The sequence below is a fragment of the Salarias fasciatus genome, chromosome 13 (assembly GCF_902148845.1).
Source record: "Salarias fasciatus chromosome 13, fSalaFa1.1, whole genome shotgun sequence".
In the NCBI taxonomy this organism is placed as follows: Eukaryota; Metazoa; Chordata; class Actinopteri; order Blenniiformes; family Blenniidae; genus Salarias; species Salarias fasciatus.
Genome location: NC_043757.1, coordinates 21,973,595 through 21,987,263, shown reverse-complemented (window position 1 = coordinate 21,987,263; position 13,669 = coordinate 21,973,595). Strand labels below are relative to the sequence as shown.

General features: G+C 38.8%; 1 protein-coding gene across 1 annotated transcript in view; it reads left to right on the top strand.

The window, feature by feature from the left end:
• The window catches only part of ryr2b (ryanodine receptor 2b (cardiac)), a 63,538-nt gene that overhangs the window by 25,322 nt on the left and 24,547 nt on the right, over positions 1–13,669 (top strand). Inside the window, 17 exon segments of the mRNA XM_030106685.1 lie at positions 3,601–3,787; positions 3,952–4,060; positions 5,301–5,421; positions 5,628–5,797; positions 6,096–6,316; positions 7,465–7,555; positions 7,649–7,789; positions 9,072–9,235; positions 9,401–9,479; positions 10,024–10,113; positions 10,438–10,575; positions 10,677–10,754; positions 11,014–11,089; positions 11,188–11,311; positions 11,552–11,667; positions 12,006–12,082; positions 13,533–13,654. Coding sequence (XP_029962545.1) covers positions 3,601–3,787; positions 3,952–4,060; positions 5,301–5,421; positions 5,628–5,797; positions 6,096–6,316; positions 7,465–7,555; positions 7,649–7,789; positions 9,072–9,235; positions 9,401–9,479; positions 10,024–10,113; positions 10,438–10,575; positions 10,677–10,754; positions 11,014–11,089; positions 11,188–11,311; positions 11,552–11,667; positions 12,006–12,082; positions 13,533–13,654 — 2,104 coding nt within the window.

Genomic DNA, 13,669 nt, shown 5'->3' with positions numbered 1-13,669 from the left:
CGGCTTTTTTGCTTGCTACTAATAAAAATCGTAATAAAGATTTGTCTCCCTTTCTACATACAAGATCTTCTAAGTCGTTAAGGTACATGATTTTGAAGGTGAAACTTATTTTAAACTTAAAAACTGCCTCCAGGACGCCATGGACATGTTTCCAAAATGGAGCCACAGAGGGACAATCCCAAAAGATGTGAAAATGGTTTGCCTTCGTATTTCCACAGGACCTCCAACAAGCAGTTTGATTACAGTACTTAATTTTCTGTGCTGGAGTACAAAAGAAACGAATCAGGTTCTTCCAACTGTATTCCCGCCAGGAAGGAGAGCTTGTTGTTAACCGTTGCTGTCTGCAGGTTCTGTCCCATTCCTCTACTGTTATGGTGATATTGCCCTCTACTTCCCATCTTGTTTTAATCTCAAGAGTATGATCTCCCTTTAAATTCTGGAGAGCACGGTATAGTCTAGAAATTATTTTTTTGTAGGTGCCATCATTGCAGGCTTTTTGAAAAATATCCAGAATTTCAATTCCATTTGTCATGTTAGTTTCAAATTTTTTCTTCTTAATAAAGTCCCTAATTTGTAAATACCTAAAATGGTCATGATTTTGCAGATTATAATTATCCCTGAGGTCCTGGAAGCTTAATAAAATACCTTTTTTTAGAAGTGAGGAGTAAGTTGTCAGCCCCTTTGCAGACCACTCTTTGAATCTTGTGTCATGTTTACTGGGCAAGAACTCTGGATCATAAGCAAACCATTTCAAGATTGTAGCCCTCCCTCCCAATTGGTACTTTTTAATTATTCCCTTCCACGTCTTTAATGAGCTAGTTACATATGGATTATCAGAGTCTGACAAATGACTGATTAAAGAAGGGTCTCCTATTAATGTGTTGACTGGCAGTCCTCTCCCCATTGTGCTCTCTATCTCTTTCCATCTTGATCTGTAAGTGGGTTTGCACCAACCAATCAGTGGCCGTAATTGAGCAGATCTATAATAGTCAAACAGACATGGCAGGGACAATCCTCCTTTCTCCTTTGGCAGTTGCAAAAATTTGTATCTTACTCTTGGTTTTTTCCCAGCCCAGATAAATCGTGAGATGGTTTTATCCCACTCTGAGAAGTACTGCTCCGGTTTTTCGATCGGCACAGATTGAAATAAATATAAAAGTCTTGGTAAGACGTTCATCCTAATTGATTCAATACGTGAACTTATGTTTAGATAAGGAATTAAATTCCATCTGTTAATGTCCGAAATAATTTGTTTTTTCAAAGGGCCATAATTCATTTCTTCTAATTTAGATAAATCGGTAGGTAAGACTATTCCCAGATATTTTATGTATTTCTTATCCCAGTCCAGTTGGTACTTTGAAAGAAGATACTGAGGGGGGTTGTAGTGTATGTTAAGAACCTGGGTTTTTTGTTCGTTAAGGTTGTATCCTGAATATGACCCATATTCCTCCAGTATTGACATCAGCTCAGGCAGTGAATCTGTTGGGCTCGAGAGATACACAAGGACATCATCCGCAAACAAGGCCAGCTTCTGCTCCCCTGCTGCCATTTTTATGCCTTTAATCGTATTGTTCTGCCTTATCCACTGTGCCAGTGGCTCAATAAAGATTGCAAATAAAAGCGGACTTAATGGGCAGCCCTGTCTTGAAGATCTCCCAAGCCCAAAAGAGTCAGTTAACTCACCATTGATTTTCAATTTTGCTGACGGTTTTTTATATAAAGCTTTTATTGTATTGATAATGACTTTATCAAAACCAAAATTTTCCATTGCTTTAAATAAGAATTTCCATCGAACAGAGTCAAAGGCTTTTTTAGCATCTAAGCTTAACATCATGGCCTGTATTTTATTTTGCTTTATGTGTCTAATGATATGTAGAGATCTTCGAATGTTATCATGTGTCTGACGGGATGAAATAAATCCTGTTTGGTCCAAATTGATTAAACCAGCTATAATTTTTCCAAATCTTTCAGCAATAATTGAAGTAAATAATTTGTAGTCAAGGTTCAGAACACTAATTGGTCGGTAATTTGAACAATCAAGTTTGTCTTTCTCCCCTTTAGGGATTACTGAGATAATTGCCTCATTCCATGAATCCGGAATTTCTCCTTTTAACAAAACCCAATTGAATGTTTTAAGTAAAATAGGTAACAGAGCTTCTTTTAGGTTTTTGTACCACTCTGATGTAAATCCATCTGCTCCAGGGGACTTATTTTTTAATTTGGCTATGGCTGAATAAATTTCCTCTTTTGTTATTTGTGAAGTTAGTCTTTTATTTTGGTCTTCAGTAAGACTTGGTAATTTTAATGACTCAAATAGCATCTCCATTTTGTGGTCATTGTCAGTGCGAGGTTGTGAATATAATTTCTTATAATAGTTCCTAAAGCATTCTTTAATGTCCTCCATTTGATGGTAGATTTCTTTAGTTTCAGAGTTTCTTATCTTGTATATTGTATTATCTGCCTGTTGTTTACGTAATTTATAAGACAGTAATTTTGCATGTTTGCTACCGGCTTCATAGTAATTTTGTTTGATAAAAATTAGATTCTTCTGAATTTCTTGCCTATTTATCTCCTCAATCTGGTTTCTTATTCCTGTCGTTTCTATATTAATTTTTGGATCCCTGGAATCTTTATGTTTGGATTCCAGTCTTTCCAAATCATGTTGCAGGCAGATGAGTCTTTTCATTCTTTGATTCTTGAGAAAAGATGTTACAGCAATCACTTTACCCCTCATTACTGCTTTACAGGCATCCCAGACTACTGGTGGTGTCACCTCACCATTATCATTGTATTCTAAGTAATCTGATATGTCTTTTGCAAACTGTTCAATTCTACATTTATTCAATATACTACTGTTAAACCTCCAGTGAGTAAATTTCTGTCTATATGTAGCTGTTAGGGATAAATATAATGAACAGTGATCAGAAAAATCCCTTGTTCCAATACTACAGTGTTGTACTTTGCTGAAATCTGTGCCAAACAGTAGGAAGTAATCAATTCTCGAATATGTTGAATGTGGAGATGAGAAGAATGTGTAGTCCCTAGTAGATGGATTCAGCTGTCTCCAGACATCAATTAGTCCTATTTCTGACATCATTGAGTTTATTTTCTTAGTTATTTTCTGGGCTTGGGATGTTCTTGTTCCTGAAGAATCGAGACGAGGGTTCAGAGTGACATTAAAATCTCCTCCACATATGAGAGTCCCTTGAGTTTCTGTTGCAGTCTTATCCAGTATTTGTATATAAAAATCAGATTCTGATCCTGGGGGAATATATACATTGTAGAAGGTAAATAAATTCCCATTAACTCTTCCCTTTATCAATATAATTATATATAATAATATATAATTGCTTTATTGATTCCACTTACTCGAAGGTTGTGCCCAGAAGTTATCTGTTCAAATTGTCCTTGAGGGCACTGACAACTTTGTCAGAGGACATTGCCTTCCTGGAGCTCCGTCCTCTCAGTAATTGCAGCTACACTGGTTTTCTTTACAGTCTTTGAGTTGTGTTTGCATTGTCCAGTGTTTCTGCCACAGCTTGCCCTCCAAAAGTTTTTTTTTTTTTTTTTTTTTATCTTGCCTGCACTCCTTGACCCCAGGTGAGAGTGTGGAGGAGAATGCTTATGTGGTGTTGAGGCTGTTGATCCGCCGGCCGGAGTGTTTTGGGCCTGCTCTGCAAGGCGATGGAGGGAATGGTCTCCTATCTGCCATGGAGGAAGCAATCAAGATGTTGGAAGACCCTTCTATAGATGGACCCTGCGCCACCAGCCGATCCAACACAACACTGTCAGTGTAACATACGTGAACATGCATTTTTTCTTTTTGGTCTCAATTGCATGAAATTCCATCTGCGTTACACTGAATAGGTTGCCTACTATCGGGGTAATCAATTTATACGTCCTTGATTTACTTTGTCTCCTGACAAGCCTCTGAATGGTTTCTTGTGACAGAGACGTCATTCAGGACAGTGATGATGACCCCATTCACATGGGTCACGCCATCATGACCTTCTACTCAGCCCTTATTGATTTGCTGGGCCGCTGTGCTCCAGAGATGCACGTGAGTATTTCTGCAGCCCTTTTAGCTGCCATTTCCTGTCAATAGCCAGTGATGGCTTGAACAATAAAGCCCAAGTAGAGATGGTTTCAGAGGGTAACTGATTGCATCATTTTACAACTTTTAATGTAATCCTAAAAAAAAATCATTTTTCTGTAGCTCTGTGCAATTCAGTCATGGGTGCAGTAAAAATGACGATCTGAAGATTTAACTGGAAATAAAAACAATTAAGAAAAAGAATATATATCAGATCAGGGGTGTCAAACATGAGGCCTGTGTGCCTAAACCAGTCTGCAGGAGGCTCCTTTATGATCAAGAAATATTCAAATTCAAAGAAAACATGGATTTTTGTTTATTTCACTGTATTTTGTACCACAAGGCATCATTAGAATTGGATTTATGTTGCAATTGTAGTAATTTGGGATAGCAATTGTTTGGTTTTTGCGAATATATAGACATTTTCATCACATATGACAACAAAGAATTTTAAATTTAATTTCATTTTAATTTTAATTTAATTTATTAGTGAAATCTCACTGGTCTGGCCTACTCTTGAGTTTGGGCTATATTTGGCCCCTTTATCACATGCTTTAAACATGTGACAACACGGGTTTTCAATAGTAACGCCTGCTTAGAGTTTTAAATTCAACACACAGAATTTTGAAGAAGATGTTAACTTCTACAGCAGAAAACCACAAAAAGCAGTTCCTGCCAGCTGAGATTGGTTTCTCAAGTCTCATCAGTTTTCTTTCCACCAACATATAAACTAAGAAGTGTGTGTTTAGTCAATCTCAAATAATTTATTTCAGATTACGACACACCCTTACTTTAAATAAGTGCTTATAATTTGTATGACTGAGAAGTTGTCCCTGCTCTGAGCACATAGAGCAAGCTATTTTGCATTGGTGTGTCAGTGGCATTAAATGACAAATTTCTTGTCTATTATTTGATTTAATTGATTGAAATTATTTTTAAAAAGCTGAAGGTTGTTTAAAGTACTTCACACACAAAATTTCAAATTGCTTATGAAAACATTGAATCATACTTAGTGGTTCCACATTTGTTTTGTGAATTGTCTTCTTTATATAAATTTAAATAATAATCCCTTTCTCTTGAAAAAGAGTTTGGAAAAAACAAATTCCATCAAAGTCAGTCAGCCTGCAGATAAACATTTCACAAAATCATAGAGGAATTGAAATGATTGTATTTATAAGTTTATTTTTCTTCTTTCTTTGTTGTCCAGTTGATTCAAGGAGGCAAAGGAGAAGCCATCCGCGTCAGGGAAATCCTGAGGTCCCTCATCCCCATTCAGGATCTTGTTGGAGTAATCAGCATCCAGTTTCAAATCCCTTCACTGTCTCAAGGTTAAGCGTTTCTCACTTCAGTCATTCAGTTTGTGTTAAGCCATTTCCCAATGTGAGTTTTTATTATTCATTAGACACAGTTTTGCACGGTCTGCTTGAGGCGTCCACATACAGAGCCTGCCAGACCGTTTCACACCCTACAACACAAAGTGTGCATGTGCTTTTCAACATATTAACATATTTTTTCTTTTAAATTGTTTGTCCAGATGGCCTGTTGGTGGAGCCGGACTTATCCACAGTTTTCTGTCCGGACCATAAAGCAGCCATGGTTCTGTTCTTGCATCGTGTTTACGGCATCGAAGGCCTGAGTTTCTTTCTTCAGCTTCTGGAAGTTGGCTTCCTGCCCGACCTTCAGACGGCCGTCTCTCTGGACACTGTGAGTCGAGCGGCTTTCATTTTGTTCTCTTGATCGCCCGCCTCGGAGACTTCAGCGCGAGGCCGTCGGAGTGACGGATGACACAGGGATTGATTGAAGCCGCTTTCAGTCACCAGTGGTGAACATGACTTGACTGATCAACGTCTAAAACGCGGTTACCTCAATTCAACCAAAGCTTGTTTGTATGCTGTTAGATATTTCATTGTGGTTCCTTTCTGTGTCCTTACCCTTTTTTTAACTTCCACTCAGCTGATTGGACTTTGTTTTGTAAATGCTGTGTCTTTGTCTTTCATTGCAGGCTGACTTAGGATCCACGGACATGGCTCTGGCCCTCAACAGATACTTGTGTGCAGCCGTCCTTCCTCTGCTCAGCAAATGCTCTGATCTCTTTCTTGGTTTAGAGGATCACACCACGTTGGTTGAATGCCTCATTCAGGCAATCTATCGGCTCTCGAGGGCTCTCAGCCTGACCAAGGCCCAGAGAGACACGACTGAAGACTGTTTGTTGGCTTTATGCAGGTACGATCTTTCACAGGTCCAGTGTTTTGTGTGTGTGTGTGTGTGTGTGTGTGTGTGTGTGTGGGGGGGGGGGGGGAGATTTTCTCAATCATCGGAGGAAAAGAAATCCTTTATAATACTGGATTCTGTTATTAGTTATTAAAATTAATCTGCATTTTTTTTTCTATTTCCGAATTTTTGTGTAGCAGATTCAACCTGCATACTATATGCCTGGTATTCTTAAACAAGGACAGCTCAGTCCTCTTAAGTAATCAAATTCAGATATTCTATTTAGCAATCCAGCAGCATCACTCAGTGTATTTTGAGTGCCAGAAGAAAAAAAAACAACAACCACGAACAATAAATCTTGATTTCTTCTAATGCCTCAGAAAAAAAATGCAATACTTTAATCAAAATGGGACCAAATCCAAAATGTGCCTGGCTGAATGAAAAGATCCCCGCCCTGAATTTATGCATTATTCCTCCTTTAGCTCTCAGTTAACCATCCAATAAGTTTTTTATGAGAAAGTACTGAAGCAGTTTTGAAAATTTGATCTCAGGTTTAATTATTATCTTATTATTGGATTTTTTTAGATGAAAATTTGGAATATTTGAAAGAGAAATTATATTATAGTTATTTTTAAGAATTAATCTATTTCCCAAAGCTCTTATTTTAGAATCTCAAATCTCACAATTGGAATATATAGTGTATTCAAATTTGTGAACTGTTGAATCAAGTGATTTGCATTTCACATGACCCGATATAATCCAAATTTAAAGCCCAGAATCTACATTTAATACTGACGTTTTTTAATCTGTGGCACGCTAACAGAGATTATTTAATCCACACAGGGTGTCGTACTGCACATATCTCACATTCATTTTGTCATTTTGGTGTGCTGAAAGATGAAGTTAAGAATAAAGAAAACCAACTTACAAATTTGCCCACATTAGTGCGCTTTTCGTGCTGCTCATTATAGTCAATGAATCATTCTCCCCCCTTTCTCAAATATAATTTCCCAGCAAGTCGACAGCTTAATTAACATCATGCCCATGGAATTGTTTGTCATTCTGCTGAAATGGGATAATCACTCGGACCATTATTCATCCTGTGCGTGTGTGTGTGGCTGTGGATGTCGCCGCTCATGTAACTAATTCTGCGTCCTCAGTAAACTGCAGCCGTCTGTGATGCAGCCTCTGCTTCGGCGGCTGGTTTTCGACGTCCCTCATCTCTCGGACCACAGCAAAATGCCACTGAAGGTAGTCACACAAATCTCAGTTTATTGCTGTATAAAAAAAAAAAAAAAAAGTCAAAATGGAAAGTCAAAATGATGAATTTTGTTGATGGACCAGCTCTTGACCAGCCACTACGAGCAGAAGTGGAAGTACTACTTCCAGGCGGCGGGTCAGGATGACCACGGACTGGCCTCTGAGGAGGAACTCCTTCTGTCCAGGAAGTTGTTTTGGGGGTTGTTTAATGCCTTGGTGAAAAAGGTAAACCATAACGATTATGTACTTGTTTCACAATCACTTTTAAACAAATTTGGAGTAGAAAACCTTGTATCGTTGGACGCAAGTGAACTATTGTGTGAACCTGGCAGAGGAAAATATTCACAGTTTTATAAAACTTAGGGCCATAAAAATGCGGCATTTATCAAATCTGAAGATTTTTTTGTGCAGTTTTACTTGGTAGAGGTAAACATCAGCTTTAATGAAGTTTCCCAAATGTATTATATAGCTTTATAAAGCTATTTAAAAGGTGTTTATTCTAGCAGTAATCCTTTTATTGCTTTTGCGCCCGTTTTCTTCTTCCATTCGTGGAGTCTGTGTTTCAGGAAAAAAGGCAAAATGCATTTCTGATGTTCCCCCTTCTTGTACTCTGAGAGCCGGAGTGGAGTGGAGGACGGTGTAACACTCTTGAGATTAAGTGTTAATTTTTCATATCCTGGTATGAAGCCTCCCTCTCTCGAACAGCCCGGCTGAAGGTGGAGGAGATACAATCAATAATGGACTCTTCTCTGTACACTTATTTATGCGAATATTTCTGAGACATTTACCTGAATTATTTTAGACAGTAACACTGAAGAGGCTCAGAGGCTCTCAGCTTTTGACAGAAATATTTTGGCGAAATTATCCCTCCATACAGTAACTGAGCTTTTGTTGGCCACTTCTTCTGTTTGTGTTTTAACTTGATCGCAAGATAGGAAACCTTTGCATCTGTGAAAGCAAATTTGCACAAACCCTCCCTCAACTTTTCTTAAAAGCATGAAACAACAAGCAGTTTTTCACATCACAAAATGTAATTTATTGACCAGTAGACTGGCTCTGCAACAAATTCATACCAATTCAACATCTTCATTACTAAAGTCCTGTTTGGTATTTGCCCAGATGTTTCTTTTTTCTCAAAACCAAATTGTCCAGCACGTTACTAAATTACATTCAAATAAACTGAAGTTCATGGTTTAATACTGTTCTTTGAAAAGTGGTGTACTCTGGGATGAGACGCCTGCCTCCTGGTGAAATTGGTTCACGAGGGTTTTGGGTGGAATAAATGTGCTCTCTGATCTGCAAGTTTTAGTCTGATCAGTTGCTTGAAGCTTTTTAAACTTTTTATTGCTTTAGATTTGGTAAAGTTTGCAGTCAGTTGGCAGGCTGGATTTGACAGGATCAATGAAGTGTTTTTTGTCTCTTTCAACTTTTTCACCCTCAATTTTCTTCCTCTCAGGCATATTTGTTTCTGTGCTCATTTTTTTTTGTCCCTTCTTTCTCTCTGAAGCCCTACAGTCCTCAGCTGTTTAAGCTGTGTGTTGAGTGTTTGGCGGCGGTGGCAAAGGCCCTGCCTCCCGACCATGTGGACCCAGGCTGTTTGTCTCAAATGGAGAGAGCAACCTCCATCGACATGGACGGACACTTTGACCCCCAACCTGTAGACACTTCAGAGTACGACACATATTCAGAATATTTGGTTTATTTATTTTTTTATAGGATTGTTCCACTGTGAGCAAGAAGCGTGTAAAAGAGGCAATGCAAAGAAAATATGACTGCATGTTTCATTAATCTTTAAAAGCGTTTCTAAGTTCATGCGTTTCTTTTTTTCTGCACTAGCGTGTCGGTGCCTGAACGACTGGAATTTGTCGTGAACAAGTATGCAGAGCATACACACGAGAAGTGGTCACTAAACAAGGTACGAGCTTGAAAGTGTCATATTTACTTGGTCTACAAAAATCCTGTTTGTCAAACACATTTTAAGTCACGGCCCACAAACAGCCCAATTGCAGACCTGTCAAACAGTGCCATCACAATATGATGAGTAAGTGATGAAAATGTCTTTTTTTTTTTTTTTTTTTTTTTTAATTTAAAGCAACAAAACTTACTAATGGAAATGTCTGCCATGTCATCATAAAGTCAGTTTTAATGATCAGTTTTGGTGCACAATACAATGAAATATCAAAAAACCTCCTCTATAGCTGCAGGTCTCAGTTCTGCCTTGTGTCTGTAAGGCTGAAGAAACGAGTTAATAAAACCTGTTCTCTGAATTTTTCACCATTTGCTTGGTGGTTTGGGTGTTGCAGGCCGGTTTTGGCCCACAGGCCTTAAGTTCAGCATCTCTGGTCTAAACCGAACCAGCGTGCGAATCGCTCCTATGATTTTCAGTGTCAACACATTATGTTCACATGTTGACGTTGACGCAGTGCCTGACGCATCGTGATTGCGATTATTTCTGCCAGTTCGCCTGTGGCTGGGTTCACGGAGAGCAGCTGTGTGAAAAAACCAAGGTTCACCCGTTGCTGAAACCGTACAGAGCGCTGGCGGAGAAGGTAGACTGAAAAGTCCGTTTTTATGGTGTGTGTACAAATGTACTTCAGTAATGAAAGCAGTGAACTGACATATCCCAGAGGCGCTTGCATACCGAATGTGGTGTGTGCAATATAAAAGATTAAAACGCCGTGGTTTGTAGTTTTTGAATTATGACTCCATTTCTTTCATTATTAATCTTGCTGTATTGAGTGTACGACAACTTTGGCCTTAAGTTTTAGAAAAAAATCAGAAAGTTCACGCCTGCGGTGCTCCTCTGCTGTCCTTTGATGACTCGTTAAGTGCAGTCTCACATGAGTATTTCTACAAAAATCTGATTTTTCCAGGAGAAGGAAGCATACCGCTGGACCATCAAAGAGACAATAAAAACCATGCTGGCCTTTGGATGGAATATAGAGCGGACCAAAGAAGGAGATGCATTTGGCATGCACACTTGTACACCCCGGGTCTCTCAGGCTGGACAGGTGTTTGTGCTCGTAGACCACAATCACACACTGCAAATCATGGTTTGTATTTTCTCCACTCACATAGCAAGTGGAGCAAATGTGTTTTCTGTCTTTCCTAGCTGTCGTTTGAAGGAGCGTCGACCTTTAGCCCAAAACCTGTAGACATGAGCAGCATCACGTTATCATGGGACCAGTGTGTAAGTATAGCCATGTTTTTCTTTCTTCTTTCCAATAAATATCTGGATTTCATTGCAGTGTCAAAATGAAGACACAGTGCATTTGTATTGCCTCGTCCCCAAGAATAATAAATATATATATATATATATATATATATATATATATATATATATATATATATATATATATATATATATATATATATAAAAAAATCAATTTAAACTGTGAAAATTGTTGCACTGTACCCCCATGCTCCATTTTTGTTTTGTTTTTTTCAAGGCTATGGCTGAACAGTTGGCTGAGAACTATCACAATTCATGGGCTAAGACAAAGAAATTGGAGTTCGAGAGTAAAGGTATCATAAAGGAAATAACTGTCTGTCCCCCCCCCCACCCCCCACTTTTCTCCTCTGCTGAGAAAATTGTAGTGAATGTGGCCCTTTTGTACACTCAGGAGGGGGCGGCCGCTCAATCCTCGTACCCTACGATACCCTGACCACGAAGGAGAAGTCCAAATTCAGAGAGCGAGCCCAGGATGTCCTCAAGTTCTTCCAGCTGAATGGGTTCACTGTGTGGCGGTGAGTCCAGAGTCATTCTTCAGTGATGCTGCATTTGTAGCATTTATTTCCATAACAGAATCTGATACAGCTCACATATAATCACAGTAATGGTTTTATTTCCTTTTTGTCTTCCTGCAAAATTGTGTCAACATTCTTGCAATAGAATGCTTGAAATCAAAGTAAACTTTCTTGGACTGATGCAAGATTTTTTTTTTTTTTTTTTTTTAATTTATGAATCCTGTTTTTTTCACTGCTAAGGGATCGGAAGACATTGGAAATGGACTTTCCAGCAATGTCCAACTGCTTTAGCTACACTCTCCTTCAGCGGCTGCTGTTTCACACTGAGGAGGCTCAAGAGCACTTGCTTAAACTCGGTAAGAAAAACAAAACAAAAACAGATATTTAATGATTATAGATGGGAAAAAACTGTTAAAAACTAAAAATATAACTTTGAAGAACTTCGTTAATGCATGCCATGGGTGTGTTTGGTTTTATACTGTACTGTTTTGAGCATATCAGGAGGCATCGTCCTGGAATGTTCTCACATCGTTTTCCGAATAATAAACATTCAGCAAGTCAACCTCAGGCTACTGTTGATTTATACCATGACAGGATTGTGCAGATTTGCCTGACTGTCTTGCGGATTATGTACACTTCCATAATATTACAACTGTTGATGTTATTGTGTGCAAATTGCTTCATGTTTTTCCAGAAATGATGCAAGCCAGAGGACAGACCCCTAAAGGAGAGAGAACACTTGAGCAGCAGCCAATCACATTTTTCCACAAGGTTTGTCTCTATTTCACGTTAAGATTCACTTTGTCATTGAAAAAAAGAAGAAAAAAAATCCCTCACACTGATTCACCCCTTTTCAATTTAATTCTTACATTGACTTTTTCCCGCTTGCTCTTGGGCTTTTTTTTCCATTTACACCATCTAATTAGTTTTGTTACGTAGTTGCCACAGGCAACCCGGCTCACTAAAGCGTACTGTTGGAGGTAATTTATTCAACCATTTTGGAAATCCATGTGGGCGTGTCAATTGCCATCAGTACATTGATTAAAGCTTCCCACACTGCTCTGCCACAATATAGCTCGTAACAAAAAGGGTATATTTTTCATTAATGGGAGCCTGTCCCTCACGAGCCATGTCGAGTCGTTGGGAGACCATGAATAGTTATGTCTCACATCTTTTCACCCCTCTATTCTTCCTGGCGCTTCCACGCCGGTCTGTATGCCGACGACAGTGCTGTATACGTGCCTGATTGCACAAGATCACTGAATTATTTTGGTGCTATTCCAAGGGTAGTGATGGAGAAACTGTTTGATAGTATGTTTATAGAAGAAAGATTTAAAAACAACCGTGACATGGAGATTATTTCAAATGATATGACTCCTTAGTCTCCTTCATATCTTTCTTTATCTTCTCCATCTTTTGTCTCATTCATCTCGACACATTTGATATTTTCTTCTTAAAGTCGGTGTGTTGCAATTAGGCAAAAATGATCAGGTATGCAGATGAGTGTGTACAATGAGGTGAAATTGGGATGGCAAAACAACTGAGGCCTCGTTTACATGACACCGATTCAACTGAAAACACATCATTTTTGCATTTTCATGTCAGAAAAATTGTTTGTTTCGATGCAAACTGCAATAGCAGGAATTCTGAAAGCGATGTACTTTTCCAGTAGGGCTAGTGGCGGTTGCTGTTTTTAGGTGATAAAACCGAAGCTTCTCTAACCTGTCAGATTTGTTGTTCTGGTCTACAGGTTGTAAAAAATAAAATGTGTCTCCAGAAATGATCCAGACGATGATGCAGTAAATGTGCGCTTTATTAGAGACGTGCTGTTGAATTTAAGAGTGAACAGGGCGCACAGTTTTGAATGAGTCTGTCCAGACCATGGACAGAACGATTGCACAGCAGCAGCCAAAGATCAACGCAGCCATGTGGTCACATCCAGCAAATGCGCTTCTGTCACTCATTCTGCTGTAGAAGTCACTGTTTTATTTATACGACGACTTTCTGGCTGAATTGGGAAAAATCAGTTTTACCAACGAGGGTTTAACAAGAACACATTGTATATGCAACTGTGATGCCAATGTATCCAAGAAGATCTGTATCAGTAAATATCAGATGAAATATTTCCTTTGTCAGCAAGTGAGGAATATGTTTATTTAAAGAAACTGTAGCATATGGAGACATTTGTTTGTGACCAGGACCTGTTGACTCCATTCAACAGGTTGTCCTCCCTCTTTTGGAACAATACATGAAAAGCCACCATCTGTACTTCCTGTCTGCCTCTATATGTACAACTCATAACAGAAGCCATGCCTCCAAGAAGGAGAAGGAGATGGTTGCGTGGTACGTCTTACACAT